The sequence below is a fragment of the Sus scrofa genome, chromosome 1, assembly GCF_054392235.1.
Source record: "Sus scrofa isolate SSC_HxYL_T2T_F1_AM1 chromosome 1, Sscrofa_HxYL_maternal_Yorkshire_Landrace_v2.0, whole genome shotgun sequence".
Taxonomy (NCBI): domain Eukaryota; kingdom Metazoa; phylum Chordata; class Mammalia; order Artiodactyla; family Suidae; genus Sus; species Sus scrofa.
The window spans coordinates 55,938,789-55,958,790 of record NC_139383.1 but is presented as its reverse complement, the minus strand read 5'-3'; the positions used below and the strand labels follow the sequence as shown (position 1 = coordinate 55,958,790).

At 37.4% G+C, this 20,002-nt stretch overlaps 1 protein-coding gene across 10 annotated transcripts in view; it reads left to right on the top strand.

Annotated features, from left to right (window-relative positions):
• Window positions 1–20,002, top strand: part of RARS2 (arginyl-tRNA synthetase 2, mitochondrial) — an 88,181-nt gene that overhangs the window by 37,821 nt on the left and 30,358 nt on the right. For 9 of the 10 annotated variants that reach the window (XR_014805581.1, XR_014805578.1, XR_014805579.1 and 6 more), the window contains 3 exons: window positions 826–881; window positions 3,279–3,362; window positions 6,787–6,863. Coding sequence is in view for 4 of the 10 variants with exons in the window: in XM_084959718.1 (XP_084815844.1) it covers window positions 826–881; window positions 3,279–3,362; window positions 6,787–6,863 (217 nt within the window). In the remaining 6 variants the exon portion in view is untranslated. Of the gene's footprint in view, window positions 1–825; window positions 882–2,610; window positions 3,363–6,786; window positions 6,864–20,002 lie in introns of all 10 variants that reach the window. The other variant, XM_084959748.1, reaches the window with a different exon arrangement.

Below are 20,002 nucleotides of genomic sequence, written 5' to 3'. Positions count from 1 at the left end.
TATTGAAGTACTAGGAAATTTTTAAACATGCACAAAGGAAAGAACAAGTATATTAAGTCCCATATGCTCATCACCCAGATTCAAGAGTCTTCAAGATATTGCCACTTTGTTTCATTTATCTTTTTTCCTTTTGGTCTCAATTCCCTCATCAAAAATAAGAGATGAGAGTACCTAACATCAGAGCTCTTCTGAACATTAAGTCAGTTAATGGATGTAAAGTGTGTGAAACTGCACCTGTCAGGTAGTGATTGCTCTAGAAGCATTTGCTGTTGTTAAATTGTTGATTATAATTTTTTGATCACCAAGCATGATAAGTGTGTTGCTTAAGAATTTGGAGTGGTGAATCTGATTTCTGGTTATTCTGGGAAGCTTTATACATAAATATTTTTATATTTCTCAGTTTTAATTTCTGATACAATAAATACTGATAGATAATACTCATATAAACAAAATTCTTTGGGGACCTCAATAATTTTTAAGTTGATAACTAATACACTAAACTTAATTTCTAGTAATCTGCATTATTTGTATCAAAGCAGTAGCTCTGAATTTCTTCACCTTTTTATCCTTACATGAATCTGCTTCCTCATTGTGCCACTACTGTGTATGTTAGGTGACCTCCTCATAAGTCTCAGGATCAGTTTCACTAAGGATGATTCTTTCTGAGATCTAATTTATCTTTGCTCTAAGTTTATAATTTTTAACTATTTTTGCCCTAAATTACCAAAACCTTAGTTCACAATTGTATTACACTGGAGCTATGACCTAGTTCATTTTAGAACTCTTATTCTTAGGATAGAAAAATAACTTGCAGTTATTTTGCAGTTCGCCAAATGTTGCCAAAAAATTTCATGTTGGACATTTGCGTTCTACCATCATAGGTAAGTGTCATTCGTTTCACAGAAAATATTCAGCAGCCTTTGGGGCAGTATTTGATAGTACAGTCTAATGGTTTAACGCTAACCAAAGGACAAAAAAAAAACAAAAATTAGAAATTTATATGAGCTTGACATTAAATATGTCATGAAATGGGAGAAATTTATATGAGCTTAACAAATATGACATGAAATGGGAGAAATTTCTTTAGAAATGGCAAAAAGAAATTTTTTTCAAAACCAAAAGCTTAACTCATGAACCAGGTTTAACTGGTATGTGTGTTATGATTTTAACTTTTTAAAAATATGTATGTTTACAAAGAACTAAAAGATGCAAAAATGAAAATAATTATATGGGGTTGATAGTCATCCTCTCAATTTTTTTGTTCATCTGTTTTCTTTTAAAAAAGAAAATCTCGGTAATGTGAGTACTAACTGGAGTTTTCGAGACCGAAAATTGAAACAGGACTATCCTAATAAAGAGAGATTACTAAAGAACTTCATAGCTGCAATGCTTCAATGTATGATAGGCTTATGATTTCCATTTATTTAAAACATAGCATTACGTAGCAGCCTAATTTTAAAACTGCAGTTGGAGCTGTATAATATTAGAATTGGAAGGGGCTTTGGAGTTTATCTCATATCATCTGTCTTCCAGTATAGAAATCTGTCTTTAGTGTGCATAAGAGAAAGTCATTCAGTCTGTACTGGAATACTTTAAAGACCTGGAGAAGTTGGTGCTTGTGGCATAGATTATCATTGCACTACAGTCAGCTCTCACTGTTCTAAAGCTCTCAAGCAGCATTTTAAGAGGAAATGACAGGACTTAATGAAAAAATAAATGTAAGAAATATACTGTATAAGAAAAGGTACATGAGTTAAGTCAAAAGCATATGAGTAATTGATGGGTAGAGCATGATAAAAGTTGTGTGACAGTTGTTAAGGGAAATATTTGAACCAGGAAGAGATAATATATATTTTTTAAACTTACCATATTAAGTGTTTTCATGTATTATCTCAATTATTTTCACAGTAACCCTTTTTGGTAAGTACTCTTGGTTTATGAATGAGGAAACTCAGATACAAAGGGTAACTTTTTCAAAATCACCTACATGGTATTGTAGCCAGGATTTTAAATTAGGCAGTCTAATTCCAAAAGGCTTGATTCAGGCATTTAGTTGGATAAGATAAAGTGGTAAGAAAAAAATAGAGTCTGAATGCCAGCTACAAAAGCTGACTTGGTTGCTGAGACCATATAGACAGATTGGGACCATATAATCTAGAAATAGGAAAACTAGAAGAGAAGTAGCTGTAGTAACTGAAGTCAGCTATATATATTGGTGAGGGAATTATTTGCAGAAAACTAGATCTACTTCAGTCAAAGCAGGAAAGAATTTATAATGGGATGTTGAATAGTTTGCAAAGTTGGTGGAAAAGCTGAAGAAGCTTTGGATTAAGCTGACATAGATGACCCCCAAAGCTATACCATGGAACTTGATCATAGATCAAAGGAACTGCTCTTTTCTGCAATCACTGCCACTGCTATAATCAGGAAACTGCTACTACTCTCACCATCCCTTCTAGAAGTTACACTAGCAAAAAAGCCACTAATATGCCATCCTTTACTCCCCTTGGAGGTCACCTGACAGGATACTAGGACCTCTACTAGCACTACTACTACTGTGATGCCACTAAAAACAAACTTCTGTTACTGTGCTTGTTGGAAAAAATAGAGGTAGCTCCCTTTGGCTACCTCATTTCCAACCTTTTAGATCACACACAAAGTGTGTCTGATTACCCAAACTTAAATGACTTCTGAAACCCTAATTGCAAGAAATTCAGAGGAGTGTTATTTTTAACTATCCAGCCTCTATAGTATGTGAGGGCACACTAGACAGAGAGTGGAATAGATGTCAAATGTCAAACCAGTATCAGCAATACAGGAAGGTAAAGGCCTTGGACTATTGTGTGCCATTATTTAGGGAAAAGCATGAAAGGAGAGACTTCAGTAATTGAAAGAAGGTAGCTACTTAAAAAAAAAAAAAATCAGTATGGTTGGGATATATAAGAGAAATTTGTATCTCTTGTTGATTTCTGAGATTCTCTTACTGTCTATCCTTGGAATTGATTTGGAATAACAGTTACGCTACTGTGTGTTCTTAACTCCCATTATTGTTGATGAAAAAATTGAGACTCTTTAGAATGACTGCCTCCAAAATAATTCCTTATTCCCTTTCCACAACATAGATAAAAATACAATAATTAGTGTTTTAGTAAAAATAAAAATTGATAGTACATTTTGTCTAAAGAATTTTGTGTTATGCTTTGATATTAGAGGAGTACATGGTTCTTATGTATTCTTGCGATAACAAGAATGAGCAACTATATTTTATTTATTACTAGGAAATTTTATAGCAAATCTCAAAGAAGCGTTAGGACATCAAGTAACAAGAATAAATTATCTCGGAGATTGGGGCATGCAGTTTGGTAAGTAAATTTGAGGTTTTATTTTTCATATCATTGTTAAGGTTAATTTCTTTTAATATCATGTTACCTGATCATCTGGACAAAATATGGTCAGAATCCCATCAGATAAAGTAGTTCTTCCTGTTTTTTTCTCTAATGGTTCTTTTGCCTAAATCTCATATTTTATTTATTTGAGTATTTCTCAACATACAAGTTTTCAGGGAAGAAACTTTGCACATCCAAAATAAGATCTGATAAATAAAGACTTTTGTGGTTTTATTAAAGAAAAATAGGTTTCATTTGTTAGATACATGTAGAAGTAAGTATGGGGAAAGACTAAGTCTAGGAATACATTCTTCTCAACCACAGCCCTGCCATTTTTAAACTAGTGAAATCCCACCTCCCGCCATCCTACATGAAATGGGATCTGTCATACCTTGGGCCAGGGGCCTAGAGGAAAAACAAACTGGTATATTTTGGCTTTCCCTTAAGCTATACAAGTGGTGAGGCTAGGGGAGGGAGTGGGATCAAAAAGAAAAGAGAGGAAGAGAAGAATGAAGCCCAAATAGTTGAGTGCCACAGATTATCTCTAAAGCTGTGAGTTTGCTTGGAACCATTATTAGCTCATATACTCCAGTCATCCAAGTGTGGAAGGACAAGATAAATGAAGTTGCTATGGTAATGAAGGACTGGTGGCATGTGAAATGCAGACTTTTAAAAATCTCTGGCAGCTATCAGGTGCATTTTAAGATCCAGCCCTAGTATCACCACTGAAAAGCCTTTTCTGACCACAGAGCCCTTGCCCACCTTCTCACATTGCCAAGTTCCTAGTATGCAACTCCACTCTGTAATTGTTTTCTTATTTGTGCACGCTCTTCCCTGTGATGTGAAATGTTCCATGAAAGCATGGACTATGTCATAATTGTTTTTGTATCTATAATGCTTGACACCTAAGAGGCACTTGGAGTGATAAATGAATCTGTCTTGGGAAGTATTTCACAATACTACTCCAAAAGAAAGGCTAGGTAATATTTTAAAGCTTCTGCAAAGGGTAATGTGCCTGCCAGTTCACTGATAATATTATGTTTCATATCTAATGAAATGACATCAAAGTTTTCAAAAGACAGATTTATCATGACCTTCCTCTTATGGATATTATCCTTTCAGTTTAAGAAAAACCTTTTGTAGACCTTTAAAAGGATAGAACTTGAACCTAACAGTGCCCTTACTATTCGCTGTGAAGGAATAGGAAACATGCCCTGCATTTTAAAAACCCACCTGCAGTTCACAACAGTGGGTACTCAGAGGTTTGAGCTCTAGTTCAACAGTCAGATTTAATAGATGACATCCGCTTTATATGAGATGGACTGTATAGGCATTTCACAGTCATTAGCAAATAGGTATTTATGATATTCATTATTTTAGCTGCAGGATTTTATTATGGTGATTTTTCTCTAAAGGACTGCTATGGTTAATGATCTGTCAACATTTCCATTATAATTATCATTGTTGAAGAGTTTTAATTTTGGCTGTTTCAGCTAACCCCTACTGAAACTTGGTAGACAGTTCTTAAGTATAGAATTGGTTTTTGAAAATGTATTAGGTTGAGGAGTTCCCGTTGTGGCTCAGCAGAAACGAATCTGACTAGGAACCATGAGGTTGTGGGTTCCATCCCTGGCCTTATTCAGTGGGTTAAGGATCCGGCGTTGCCGTGAGCTGTGGTGTAGGTCGCAGATTCGGCTCGGATCTGGCATTGCTGTGGCTCTGGGGTAGGCCGGCAGCAACAGCTCTGATTAGACCCCTCCATATGCCGTGGTGCAGCCCTCAAAAGACAAAAGACAAAAAAGAAAGAAAATTTATTAGGTTGAATGTTAAATAGAATTAACCTTTACTTTTCCCATTTCTGTTTTTTAGCACTCTGGGTATCTTTCCACGCCTTACTCCCAAGACCTTGAATCATAATCACATTTCCTTTTGCCTGAAAGAATGTAGTGCTGGTATATCTTTTAGTCGTCCTTTTATTTTTTAATTTAATTTTATTTTTTCTTTTGTCTTTTTGCTAATTCTTGGGCCGTTCCCACGGCATATGGAGGTTCCCAGGCTAGGGGTCGAATCGGAGCTGTTACGCCAGAGCCACAGCAACGCGGGATCCGAGCCGCGTCTGCAACCTACACCACAGCTCACGGCAACGCCGGATCGTCAACCCACTGAGCAAGGGCAGGGACCGAACCCGCAACCTCATGGTTCCTAGTCGGATTCATTAACCCCTGCGCCACGACGGGAACTCCGTTTTTAGTCGTCCTTTTAGTTCCTGTCTAAGTTCCAAAGATTATCTACCCTTTGTTTGGTAACATCCCACTTTCTTTTGAGCCTATATAGAAAAACGTACATTTTGAGCCTATATATAGAAAAATGTACAGTGGCAACAGCTCCTTGAGGTCTGAAGCTTCGTATTTGATATAGTTGTAGAAACAGATTCATTTTTAAAATAATTACACTCTTTACAGAGAGTTACTCTTGGCCCCAGGCTGCATGTATCCATTCAAACCAAAATTCTGGTCATCTTTTAGCAAAATGTCTTAAGAGTATAAATAGTCACAGTTTATAGAAAGATAAACCTCAGGACTTTTCTTAAAGGTTTAAATTAGGCAGAGCCACTTTGCCTTTCCACTTGCATCTCTCACAAGTGTCTTATCTTAATCTATTTCTTGCGTATCAAAAAAAAATTTTTTAAATAAAAGTTCAAATTAATACCATCCCCGAGCTCTGAACTTATCATCAAAGACAAAAAACAAAAATATACCAAAAAATCCCAAACCATTGGCATGTAAAAGACCAATATATAGCCAGACAAAAGCATTTTATCACTTGGTTACCTTGAATAGGAGAAGTAATCAGCAATAGATATTTCAAGGTTTATCTTCAGTTATTTGTTTAAAAGCTGATATGATAACACTAAGCAAATTCCTACCATTGTTTTATTTTCACATCTACAGATGTAAATAGAAGGGTTTAAAATCACTTCCCATCAGTTTCTTTCCACAGATTTTGTGTGTCTAGTGCCTGACATCACAGTGTTCTTCCACAGAGTAGCTGCTCAATAAATGCTTGTTTTATTAATGTCTTTGGGGGCGGGGGGCATTGAGCACTGCTAGTACAAAGGTAAATAAGCCCTAGACTCTGCCTTTGATTAATTCATACTCTGTTGGTTTCTGTGAAATTAATTTCAGTGATCTCTTCAATATATTGGATTTATGATTTGGTATATTGAATTTTACTTTGTCAGTTTCAGGGTAGTAAAAGGTGATAATGTTTGTTTTGCTATATTCTCAGGATGCATAACTATGAGAGGTTGATTTTTTTATAGAACTCTACCTGTTCCCTGCCATGACTCTTCTCTACTGTTCCATTTTACAATTTTTTCGTTTATGAATTATTGTGGTAGGTCTTCTGGGAACTGGCTTCCAGCTGTTTGGCTATGAAGAAAAACTACAGTCCAATCCTTTGCAGCATCTCTTTGAAGTAAGTTGGCAAGAAGCAATATTAGAAAATGCTTCAACTTCTTTTTTCAGAGTTCAAACAGCTTGATAACACATTTTTAATCCTAGAGGTTTTAAAAAAAAAAAAAAAACTATTCATTAAAACAAGTGAGCAAAACGAGTTAAAATGTTGCTTATATCTTACTAAGGAGTTCTTTTCATTTTCAAATCCAAGTGTTTCTTTTATTACTATTTTAGTTGATTTGGGACAGTATTACTCCAAGTATAGTATCTTAGCATAAACACATAGAATAACAGGTTCAGCATAGAACTCTTTGAGTTCTTTATTAGTTGATATGTACTGCAGCTTTCTTCATGGTAATAACTTCAATTCATTTAGACTTGAAAAAAACCTGAGTATATATTTTTTTGCTCTTGTTCTGCTTGGGAGAAGCTACACATGTTTCTCTGTGAATTTGTGTGTGCTCTATTAATTTATCTTTTAGCTCCTTTTCCTGGCTCTTGCCCAATGTGAATGTCTTACTATTCTACTTTTAGTCCCTTGAATACTCTACATTTCTGTCCTAGAGTTCATTAATAAAGCCCTTTCCGTTGAGTTAATTTCCAGGAATGTATTTCCTTTTCATTGTCCCAGTTCTTTCATCTGCTGTTTCTGGGCCTGATAAGAAGGAACACAGTTACTGCATCAGCCACGTTGATGACCTACCTGGGGATCAGACTAAGAGTGTGTCTGAGGAAGATCACCAAATAATGCTTTCCTTCTCTAGCCACAGAGAGCATGTCATCATGTTCCTTTTTGCTAAAGCACTTTTCTCCTGCAGCTGGCTTTGTAGTTAATTTTAGCAAAACACATTCTAATTCTTAAAGACCTTTAAAGGTTTGTGGTTTCTTCCTGAGTCCATACCCTCACTTGCACTGTAAATGCCTACATTTCAATTTATACTATTACCCAAAAGATTTTTTTCTCTCTTTCCCATTGAGTTTTATTGGTAGGCAAGTGTTTATAATTACTATTAAATATTAAATAATATTAAAATTAATAATTCTATGGTTGTCTATAAATAAATCATGCCACCGTAGTGCCTCAAATTTTTACTGTATTTTTTTTAATTTTTAAATAATCATAAGGATTTTTTTACCATGAGTTTAGTGAACCTTTCATCAGATCCAGACCCCAGAAATAACCCACAATGCAAAAATGCAAATACCTGCTTGGAGACTCTGTGTCATTGAGAGAACATTTTTAAGAATTTAGAGTACAGTTTGATAGATGAGATTACTGCTCTCATCGTTCTCACATCCAACCTCAGAAGTTTTAATTTAATCCTAAAAATAGTAAATCTTAATGCCCATAATGTTTTAAATATTTTAGTTTAAAAAAAAAAGAAAAAATAGGAGTTCCTGTTGCGACTCAGCAGTAACGACACTGACTAGTATCCATGAGGATGCAGGTTCGATCCCTGGCTCAACTCAGTGAGTTAAGGATCCAGCATTGCCACAAGCTGCAGTGTAGGTCACAGATGCAGCTCAGATCCCACATTACCGTGGCTGTGGTGTAGGCCAGCAGCTGCAGCTCCAATTCGATTGCTAGCCTGGAAATTTCCATATGCCATGGCTGTGGCCCTAAAGAGGGAAAAATAAATAGATAAATACATAAATATTTTAGTAAAATTTGTTCTTAAACTCCATAGAAACCTAAGCATATGTTTCTTTTTAAGCAGTTTAATACAATTTCCTGCCTTTTGAGACTCATAAGAATTGGGAGATCACACATCTATCTTAGAGGACAAACATAAGGCAGAAACAAGGGCAGGGAGTACTTTTATCAATAACAGAAAACTCAGGGAACAATTGTGATGTTTGCATTGTGTTCTTTTGCGTAAGAGCTTCATAGGGGAGCAGTATTTATAGACTAAAGAGGACAACTCAAATACACCCACCTTGCTATTTGTCAATTGAAGATAGAATTTCATTAGAGCACTTGTCTACTCTCTTCCTCCTTCCTTTGCAAGATGAAGAAAATGCTGAGCCTAAGGTAGCAGCCTTTAGGTTATTTTATCTTTGTGCTAATTTGTGCAGACCCAGTTCCACTTTAACATTACAGTTGTCACTATAGATTACCTTCAACAACAACTTTTAGCATAATTGAGGAATTTTTCCCCATTTTTTGTTTTTATTTTTTTTCAGTTTTAAGCAAACAAATTTTTTTGTTTCTTAAAAGGAAACCTGAATCTAGGTCCAACCTGTTTTTGTCCCTCTCAAGTTATAGTTGGAGCTCTTTGAGAGGAAGGACCTTCTTCCTCATCTTTTATGTGCAGCCTCATACACACTCCATGCCTTGCAGTAAATGCTTGAATGACTTTCATCTCTTTGTCCCTTCCTCTTCCGTTTAAGTGTGACATATAAAACCTATTAATGTACTCTAAGGAAAGGCTAACCATTATAGGATACACTATTTATCATGTGTCAAAATCTAACTTGCTTTATTATGCAGTGTACTGGTGAAGAACCCAAAGGGCATACCCAAGATTCCAAGCCAGGGAATTTGGCTCCTGAGTGGTCTCTCTGCCCTGCCCCCCACTGGCACTACAGACTGCCTTTCTGAGCCATTCATTTCCATTGGTTGTAATAACATTTTCCTTCTTTCACCCTTGAATCTCTGTAAAAGGGCATAATTAATAGTTTAGTTTCAGCAGTCTCAATATTCTGGCATTTTTGGCTTAGGCTATCCAGGAGCAGATTTTGTGGTCCTCCTCCCTCTGTTGTTGCTGGAGTCCAGCTCCAGTAGCCAGGGATGCGCACCCTGTCGGGGATGGATGGTGTCGGCGAATGCACACGGAGACAGCCTCTTTGTCTCTTTTTCAGAGCACTGGACTGCTCAAATTTTATTGGCATAGATGATTGTTTATATAGACAGTTTTCAGTTACACCACAATGTTAAAAGTACACCGAAGGTCAAATTCTAAAGGTTAACTCCCAGATTATGTTTTCTGACCACATGGTACAGTAGTCACACGTTAAAACTAAGATCAATAAGCACAAAACATCATGAGTACAAAACATCATGTGAAAATAAAGAGATACAGGAGTTCCTGTCGTGGCGCAATGGTTAACGAATCCGACTAGGAACCATGAGGTTGCGGGTTCGATCCCTGCCCTTGCTCAGTGGGTTAACTATCCGGCGTTGCCGTGAGCTGTGGTGTAGGTCGCAGACGCGGCTCGGATCCTGCGTTGCTGTGGCTCTGGCATAGGCCAGTGGCTACGGCTCTGATTCAGCCCCTAGCCTGGGAACCTCCATATGCCGCAGGAGCGGCCCAAGAAATAGCAAAAAGACAAAAAAAAAAAAAAAAAAAAGATAGAGTACAAAGCATCTCGTGGTTAGCTAACAGATAAAAAGGCTACAGACATAAGGATTCGGCATTCACAAGACTTGTTTTTAGATTAGTGCTTATCTTCAAAGCATGATGGCAGTATGAGAAAATCAACTTCAGTTAGCTATCACTTAAAAGTTTCTAAAATCAAGGACAACTCTCATAGCTAGGTTTCTTTGACCGTGAATAATATATGCCTAACTTTATCTAAGTCTGTAGTACATTCCAACTTCTAAAGCTTACAGTATAACCAGTTAGTAGATAAACACTATGTTTTTAATTAAATTGGATTTGAATAGGGGAAAGTCCATCAGGATGAAATTTTTATATTGTTGTAATTTTGTTAAATCACAAATCACCACAGGAAAATAAGAATGGAAAATAATAATAAGTAAATAACAGGAAAGACTGAGGAAAAACTGAACAACAAGTAAAACAACAGGAAAGACTAGGTCACCCAGGAAACAATCCATGTTCTGCGTAAACATGGAAATTGTCTTCCCGGGAAAGCCCCAATTCTTCCCCATCAATGTCAACATGAGAGCCATGTAATCTAAGGCCTGCCCTTGGATTGCACCGCACAGGCAGGCCTCAGCCTGCCCTCTGTTTTTCACCATACAGGCAGGCTTTTATCCTGACCAGAAGCCTACCTTCGGCTTGCACCATTCAGGTGAGCTCCCTTCCTTGGTTAGGAACCTGCCTTTGGGTTTTGGGAGGTTTTTTTGCCGTCGGGCAAGGTCCCTTCCTCGAGTCCCTGCATCTCCTCGGCTCCTCGCATGTTGTTCCATGATCAGTATCCCCCAGTATCAGTTTCTCAGCCAGGTTAGAAATGATATTATGTGATAGTTTTAGCACTTCTCTGTGATAAGAATATTTAATACCTACCGTCATTTCTCTATTGCATTTCCATTTTTGTTTCGACTTCATTACCAGAAGCCTATAGTCATTCTTTTCCCAGGATGTCTGGCTGTGCTGTGCATGGACCTAGGATGATATTAGCCAACATTCGAAACCTTTTCCTTAGTTTTTCTAATTTGTTATCACAAAACAAGGAAGTGGTCTTTAATAGTTCCTCCTCCCTAAGTTGGCTGATAAGTTAAATAACTAATATGTTTGTTATTTAAAATTCATAGTTGAGGAGTTCCCATCGTGGCTCAGTAGTTAATGAACCCGACTAGTAACCATGAGGTTGCAGGTTCGATCCCTGGCCTCGTTCAGTGGGTCAAGGATCTGGTGTTGCCAAGAGCTGTGGTGTAGGTCACAGACGTGGCTCAGATCTGGCGTTGCTATGGCTGTGGTATAGGCCAGCAGATGTAGTTCTGATTAGACCCCTAGTCTGGGAACCTCCATATGCCGCGAATGCGGCCCTCAAAAGACCAAAAAAAAAAAAAAAAAAAAAAAAAATTTACCGTTGACGCAAGGAAAATTTAATGTTTTAGAACACTTATCAAAAAGCTTTCCACTTATATTTAAAGTAATCTCTTTTGATAAAAGTTATTAAGTGTTAAATCTAAATCATTGGTATCATCATTTAAATTGGGTATCATCATTTACTTATATTTGAATAATTTTTTAAAGTAGTTTCCCAGGGTTCCTTCTGGATTTAAACTACTTGAATAGACCTTGGTAATATTTAACACCATGCCTATAAGAGAATATAATCAAGCTGCTTTTTCTGTTTTTAGGGTTTTGTTTTGGGGTTTTTTTTGAGGGTGTTTGTTTTTGTTTTGTTTTGGGGGGGGCTTGTCTGCTACAGAAGGTTTCAGACCTTGACTGATTGCACGTTGCTTATTAATATGTATTGACTATAGAAATTCCTCTGGATATAAGCAGCCTCTCATGAGAGGTAAATATGTCAATAAAATATGCATTAGCCCTGTACCCTAGCACTGGCCATTTATAAAGCTTCAGAATGACTCATCATTTTTACCCTGCCCCTTTCTAAAAGGATTTGAGGTAATTATAGTGATGGGTATTTAATAAAAAAAGGAAAAAAAAAAAGACATAGAAAGTCAGAGATGGTATATTATTAAGTACTAGTAGATAAGAGATTTTACCCTGAGTTTCTCTGTCAGTGGCAAAAAAAAAAAATATATATATATATATATAGAAAATAGAGCAGAACCAAAGTACCAATTTGATGAGTGATAATATTTACTTGTTCTCATTTTTTTTATTAGCATACAGTTGATTTACAATGTTAGGCTAGTTTTTGCTATACAGGAGCATATACATATCTATATATATACACACATACATTCCTTTTCTTATATTATCTTCCATTATGGTCTGTCCCAAGAGATTGGATATAAGTCCCTGTGTCATACAGTAGGACCTCATTGCTTACCCATTCTATATGTAATAGTTTGCATCTACTAACCTCAAACTCCCAGTCCATCCCACTCCCTCTAGCAATCTCAAGTCTGTTCTCTATAAGTGTAAATCTGTTTCTATTTTATAGATCAGTTCATTTGTGTCATGTTTTAGATTCCACATGTAAGTGATCTCATGATATCTGTCTTTCTCTTTCTGACTTACTTCACTTAGTATGAGCATCCCTAGTTGCATCCATGTTGCTGCAAAAGACATTATTTTATTTTTTATGGCTGAGTAGTATTCCATTGTGTAAATGTACCTCATCTTCTTAATCTATACTTCTGTCAGTGGACATTTAGATTATTTCTATGTCTTGCCTATTGTGAATAGTGCTGCAGTCAACATAGACGTGCATGTATTTTTGCTTTTTAGGGCCATACCTGCAGTATATGGAGGTTCCCAGGCTAGGGGTCCAATCAGAGCTTTAGCTGCCAGCCTATACCACAGCCACAGCAATGCAAGATCTGAGCCATGTCTGCCATCCACACCACAGCTCACAGCAACACCAGATCCTTAACCCACTGAGCAAGGCCAGGGATCAAAACCGCAACCTCATGATTCCTAGTCTGATTTGCTTACACTGTGCCATGATGGAAACTCCACATGTATCTTTTTGAATGAAAGTTTTGTCTGAATATATGCCCAGGAGTATGATTGCTGATTCATATGGTAGTTCTACATTTAGTTTTCTAAGAAACCTCCATACCGTTTTCCATATGTACCAGTTTACATTCCCACCAACGGTGTAGGAGGGTTCTCTTCTCCACACCCTCTCCAGCATTTGTTATTTGTAGACTTATTAATGATGGCCATTCTGACCAGTGTAAGGTGGTATCTCACTGTAATTTTGATTTACCTATCTCTAATAATTAGTAATGTTGAGAATTTTTTCATGTGCTTACCTTCCATCCATGTGTCTTCTTGGAAAAATGTCTGTTTAGGTCTTCTGCACATTTTTCTATTATTTTGTTTGTTTTTTGTTATTGCTTAGTTGTATGAGTTGTTCGTATGTTTTGGAGATTAAGCCCTTGTCAGTTGCATCATTTGCAACTATTTTCTGCCATTCCATGGATTGTCTTTTCCCTTTTTTAATGGCTTCCTTTGCTATGCAAAAGCTTGTACGTTTGATTAGGTCCCATTTGTTCATTTTTGTTTTTATTTCTATTGCATTGAAAAACTGTCATGAGAAAACATTTGTATGGTTTATATCAGAGAATGTTTTGCCTGTGGTCTCTTCTAGGAGTTTTATGGTGTCATGTCATATGTTTAAGTCTTTAAGCCATTTTATTCTTCTGTGTGGTGTGGGGTATTCTGGTTTCATTGATTTACATGCAGCTGTCCAGTTTTCCAGCAGCACTTCCCAAAGAGACTGTATTTTTCTCATTTTATATTCTTGCCTCCTTTGTCAAAGATTAATTGACCATAGGTGTCTAGGTTTATTTCTGGGCTCTCTATTCTGTTCCATTTATCCATATGTCTGCTTTCGTACCAGTACCACACAGTCTTGATTACTATAGCATTATAGTAAAGTCTGGGAGAGTTATATATACCTCCTGCTTTGTTTTTTTTTCCCCCCTCAGGACTGTTTTGGCAATTCTGGGTCTTTTATGGTTTCATATAATTTTTTGGATTATTTGAATCCTTTTTAATTTCCTTTATTGATGCTTTATAGTTCTCAGCATTGAAGTCTTTCACCTCCTTGCATGTTTATTCCTAGATTTTATTTTTTTGGTGTAATTTTAAAAGGTATGATATTTTTATGTTCCTTTTCTAATATTTCATTGTTAGTATACAGAAATGCAACCGATTTCTGAATGTTAAATCTTGTATCCTGCTGCTTTGCTGAATTTGTTAATCAGTAGGGGTGGTTTTCGTGTGGAGTCCTTCAGGTTTTCTGTTTATAGTATCATGTCTGCACATATTGACAATTTTACCTCTTTTCTTTCGATTTGGATACTTTCAATTTCTTTTTTTGTTTGTCTGATCGCTGTTGCTAAGACTTCCAATACTGTGTTGAGTACAAATGGTACAAGGGGCATCCTTGTCTTGTTCCAGATTTTAGCAGGAAGTCTTTCAGTTTTTCTCCATTGAGTATTTAGGTTTGTCATAAGTGGCTTTTATTATGTTGAGATATGTTCCCTCTATACCCACTTTGGTAAGAGTTTTTATGATGAATGGATGTTGAATTTTGCTTTTTCTGCATTTATTGAGATGGTTATGTGGTTTTTGACTTTCGTTAATGTGGTGTATTACATGGATTGATTTTTGTACATTGAACTATCCTTGTGAACTTAGGATGAATCCCACTTGGTCATGGTGTATGATCCTTTTTATGTGTTGTTGGATTCAGTTGGCTACAATTTTATTGAAAATGTTTGCATCTGTATTCATCAAAGATATTGGCCTATAATTTTCTTTTTCAGTAGTATCTTTGTCTGGCTTTGGTATTAGGGTGATGGTAGCTTAACAGAATGTCTTTGGGAGTGTTCCTTCAATTTTTTTGGAAGAGTTTAAGAAAGGTAAGTATAGGAGTTCCCATTGTGATCAGTGGATTAAGAATCCAGCTAGTATCCATAAAGATGTGGGATCGATATCTGGCCTCGCTCAGTGGGTTAAGGGATCCAGCATTGCTGCAAGCTGAGGTGTAGGTTGCATACTTGGCTCCTTTCCTGCCTGGCTGTGGCGGTAGTTTAGGCTAACAGCTACAGCTCCAGTTCAACTCCTAGCCTGGGAACTTCCGTATATTGCAGGTTCAGCCCTAAAAAGACCAAACAAGAAAAGAAAAGAAAGAAAAGAAAAAAGAAAGATTAGTATAAGTTCTTTGTAAGTTTGGTGGAATTCACCTGTGAAATCATATGGTCCTGGACTTTTGTTTGTAGGGGTTTTTGGGGGGGTTTATGTTTGTTTGTTTTACTACATATTCAATTTTATTTCTAGTGATCAGTGTGTTCAAATTACCTATTTCTTCTTGATCCAGTTTTGGTGGGCTGTATTTTTCTAGGAAGTTGTCCATTTCTTCTAGGTTGTCAAATTTGTTAGCATATAGTATGCCATATAATAATATTCTTTTGGTTTTTGTTTTTGTTTTTTTGTTTTTGTTTTTTTTTTGCCATTTCTTGGGCCACTGCCATGGCATATGGAGGTTCACAGGCTAGGAGTCTAATCTGAGCTGTAGCCTCCAGCCTACCCCACAGCCACAGCAACGCGGGATCTGAGCCATATCTGCGACCTACAGCACAGCTCACAGCAACACTGGATCCTTAACCCACTGAGCAAGGCCAGGGATTGAACCTGCAACCCCATGGTTCCTAGTCAGATTTGTTAACCACTGCGCCACAACGGGTACTCTGTCTTTTGGGGTTTTTTTTGTATTTCTGCAGTATCTATTGAGATTTCTTCTTTTTCATTTTTTCTTTTGTTTTGGGTTTTCTCTCTTTTCTTGGTGAGTCTGGCCAGAGGTTTAGCAACTTTGTTTATCCTTTCAAAGAGCCAGCTCTTGGGTTTTTTTATTTTTTTCTATTATTTTTTTAATGTCTATTTCATTGATTTCCTCTCTGATCTTTATGATTTCTTCCTTCTGCTAACTTTAGGTTTTGTTTCTTCTTTTTCTAATTCTTTTGGGTGGTAGGATAGTTTATTGATTTGAGATTTTTCTTATTTTTTGAAGAAGGCCTGTATGTCTATGAACTTTCTCTAAGAAGTGCATTTGAGGTATCCCATAGATTTTGTGTGGTTGTATTTTCATGGTCGTTTGTGTCAAGGCTTTTTTTAATTTTTTTTTTTAGGGATGCACCTGCAGCATATGAAAGTTCCTAGGCTAGGGGTTGAATCGGAACTGTAGCTGCCGGCCTGCGCCACAGCAGCTCAGGATCCAAGCCATGTCTGTGACCTACACCACAGCTCACAGCAACACCAGATCCTTAACCCACTGAGCAAGACCAGGGATTGAACCTGCATCCCCATGGACACTAGTTGGACTTGTTTCCTTTCAGCCACAAGGGGAGCTCCCTAAAAATATTTTTTTTAACTTCTTTTTTAATTTTCTCATTGAATCATTGTTTTTTTTTTTTAATAGCATGTTGTTCAGTCAGTTTTTTCCCATTTTTTTTTCCTGTGGTTGATTTCTAGTTTCATGCCATTGTCATCAGAGATGCTTGAAGTAATTTCTATACTCTTAAATTTGTTGAGGTTACTTTTGTGCCCTGAATGTGATCAGTCATAGAGAATGTTCCATGTACACTTAAAAAGAATGTATATTCCAGTTTTTTGGGTGGTTTTTTTTTTTTTTTTTTTTTGGATGTAATGTTCTGAAAATATCAATTAAGTCTAATTATTCTATCACGTCATTTAGATTCTTTGTTGCCTCATTGATTTTCTTTTTATAAGATCTGTCCATGGATGTGACTGGGATGTTAAGGTCTCCTGCTATCATTGTATTCCCATCAGTTTCTCCTTTTGTGTCTGTTAGTATTTGTTGTATATATTTGGGTCTATATTCGGGCATATATATTGACGAGTGTAATAATTCTCTTCTTGAATTAGTTCTTTTATCATTAAATAGTGTCCTTTCTTTACTGCCTTTGTTTTAAAGCCTATTTTGTGTGATGAGTACTGCAACTCCTGCTTCCCTGCCATTTACATTGACATGAAGCATCTTTTTCCATCCTCTCACTTTCAATTTCTGTGTGTCCTTTGCCCTAAAGTGGGTCTCTTGTAGGCAGCATATTGTAGACTCTTGTTTTTTATCCAGTCTACCACTCTCTGTCTTTTGATTAGAGCATTCAGTCCATTAACATTTAAGGTAATTATTAATATGTATTTATTACCATTTTATTTATTTATTTGTCTTTTTAAGGCCTCACCCAAGGCATATGGAGGTTCCCAGGCTAGGGGTCGAATTGGAGCTACAGCTGCTGGCCTATGCCACAACCGCAGCAACTCGGGATCCAAGCTGCGTCTGCGACCTTCACAGCTCACAGCAACACCGGATCCTTAACCCACTGAGTGAGGCCAGGGATGGAACCTGCAACCTCATGGTTTCTAGTCGGATGCGTTTCCTCCGTGCTGCAACAGGAACATCTTTATGTTTACTTATTTTTTTTTTGCTGTTCCCTTGTGTTATCACTTTCACAGTCAGGTTTTGGGTTTTTTTTGTGTGTGTGTTTGTTTGTTTTGTTTTTTCCTTTTGATCTGCATACTGTCTCATTTAAGTGATTATTTTTCAATTGTGATTTCCTCCATCCTGTATCTTCTTACTTCTTTCCTATTTAGGGGAGACCTTTCAGTATTTCTTTCAGGACAGGTTTAGTATTGCTGTATTCGTTTAGTTTCTGTTTGAGAAATTCTTTATGTCTCCTTCTACTTTAAATGATAATCTTGCTGGAGAGAGTATTCTAGGTTGCAGATTTTTCCTTTTTAGTCCTTTGAATATATCTTGTCACTCTCCTCTGGCTTATAATATTTCTGTAGAGAAATCAGCTGATAGCCTTATGGGGGTTCCCTTATAATTAAAGCTTTGTTTGTCTCTTGCTGACTTTAGAATTCTCTCCTTATCTTTAACTTTTGCCATTTCTCTTGTAATATTTCTTGATATAGGTCTGTTTGGGTTCAACTTGTTTAGGGCCCTCTGTGCTTCCTAGATATCTGGGTATCTGTTTTCTTTAGATTTGGAACGTTTTCAGCATAATTTCTTCAAATATATTTTCAATCCCCTTTTCTTTTTCTTCTTCTAGATCCCAATTATACGTGGTTTAGCGTGCTTTATTTTATACACAGATCTCTTATATTGCTTTCATTTTTTTAACTTGACTTTCCGTCTGCTGTCCTGATTGGGTGATTCCTATTACTCTCTCTTCCAAGTCACTTACTCCTTCATCTGCGTTATTCATTCTGCTGTTCAATGCCTTTACCTCAGCAGTGGTTTGCAGCCTCCCCCGTACCCCACACAAGAGGTGCCCCACCACCTAAGGGCCCATGTGGTGCTCAGAGAATGGTGTTCCTATTGTGGTCTGGCCCCAACTCCCCTCTCACTCCCCAGAGAGGGCTTCAGGAGAGGGTGCAGACTGAGGCAGCCATCTTGGACTTCTGAGGTGGGTGTGGCCCGCCACTCCTCTCTGGCAGGCCCAGAGTTCCTCCTGCACTCCTTGGCTGTGGCTCACTACTCCCTGACCCCCTCAGGCTGTTCGCATGCAGCCAGTGGTAGTCCTCTCCCTGGAACTGACCTCTAAAGCTTGAGTCTCAGTGCCCAGCCCCCACCTGAGTGTCTAAGGATGAGGGGGCAGGGGGACACTGGTACTGGTTGTCTGTGCAGCTCAAGTCTTTAAATCTCCCCCTTTCTGGCTGATGTACTCTTCATTTACATGGCCTCCCAGGAAGTGGATTCCTTTTCCTCTTTCACAGCTGCCTCTCCAGAGTGTTGGTCCTGTCCATATTCCTTTTTTTCTTTTTCTCGCTTGCTCTCTCACTCTTTTTTCTTTTGTTCTATCCAGTTATGTGGAGGTTTCTTGCTCTTTTTGGAAATCTGAGGTCTTCTGCCAGCTTTTAGCAGATGCTCTGTTCGAATTATTGTACATGTAGATTTTTTTTTTAATGTGTTTGTGGGAGAAGGTGGATGCCACATCCTACTCCACCATCTTGGTCCCTGCTGATCTCATTTTTTTTTAATGTGGAGGAAGGAGTTCCTTGGTGGCCTTTCAGTTAAGAATTCAGCACTGTCACTGCTGTGGCATGACTTCAATCCCTGGCCTAGGAATTTTTGCATGCCTCAGCTTTGGCCAAAAAATATAAATTGTGGAGGAAGTGTCTATTCCTCTCAAGAGATCATGTTTTTTCTGGCTTTAGAACCTCAAAACAATTTCTCAGACTTAAGTAAAGAAAGTAATTCAAGACTAAATTGATTCTAGACATATATAGGATTGTTTATGAAGTTCAAAGTTTTTATTTTTTAAATAATTGAATTCACAAGTTCTTTGTTGGGGAGTTCCTGTCATGGCTCAGCAGTAACGAACCTGAAGTGTCCATGAGGACACGGGTTTGATCCCTGGCGTTGTTCAGTGGGTTAAGGATCTGGTGTTGCCCTGAGCTGTGGTGTAGGTCACAGACACAGCTTGGATTCAGTGTTGTGGCTGTGGCTGTGGCTGTGGTGTAGAACCCTAGCCTAGGAACTTCCATATGCCGCAGGTATGGCCCTAAAAAGACCAAAAAAAAAAAAAATTATTCGTTGGTTACGTCCCATTACCTTTGGGGGGAGAAGTGACTGTTATGGTTGGTATAGATTTTTACTTATTATAACACACAAAAAGTAGCTTTTAAGTCATAAACCTAAATCTGAACCCAGCCATTACTTTTGAGAGTAGCAAGAGTAAACTTAAGTCAGTGTTGAGGATTCCCTAACTCCCAGATCACACAGATTCTT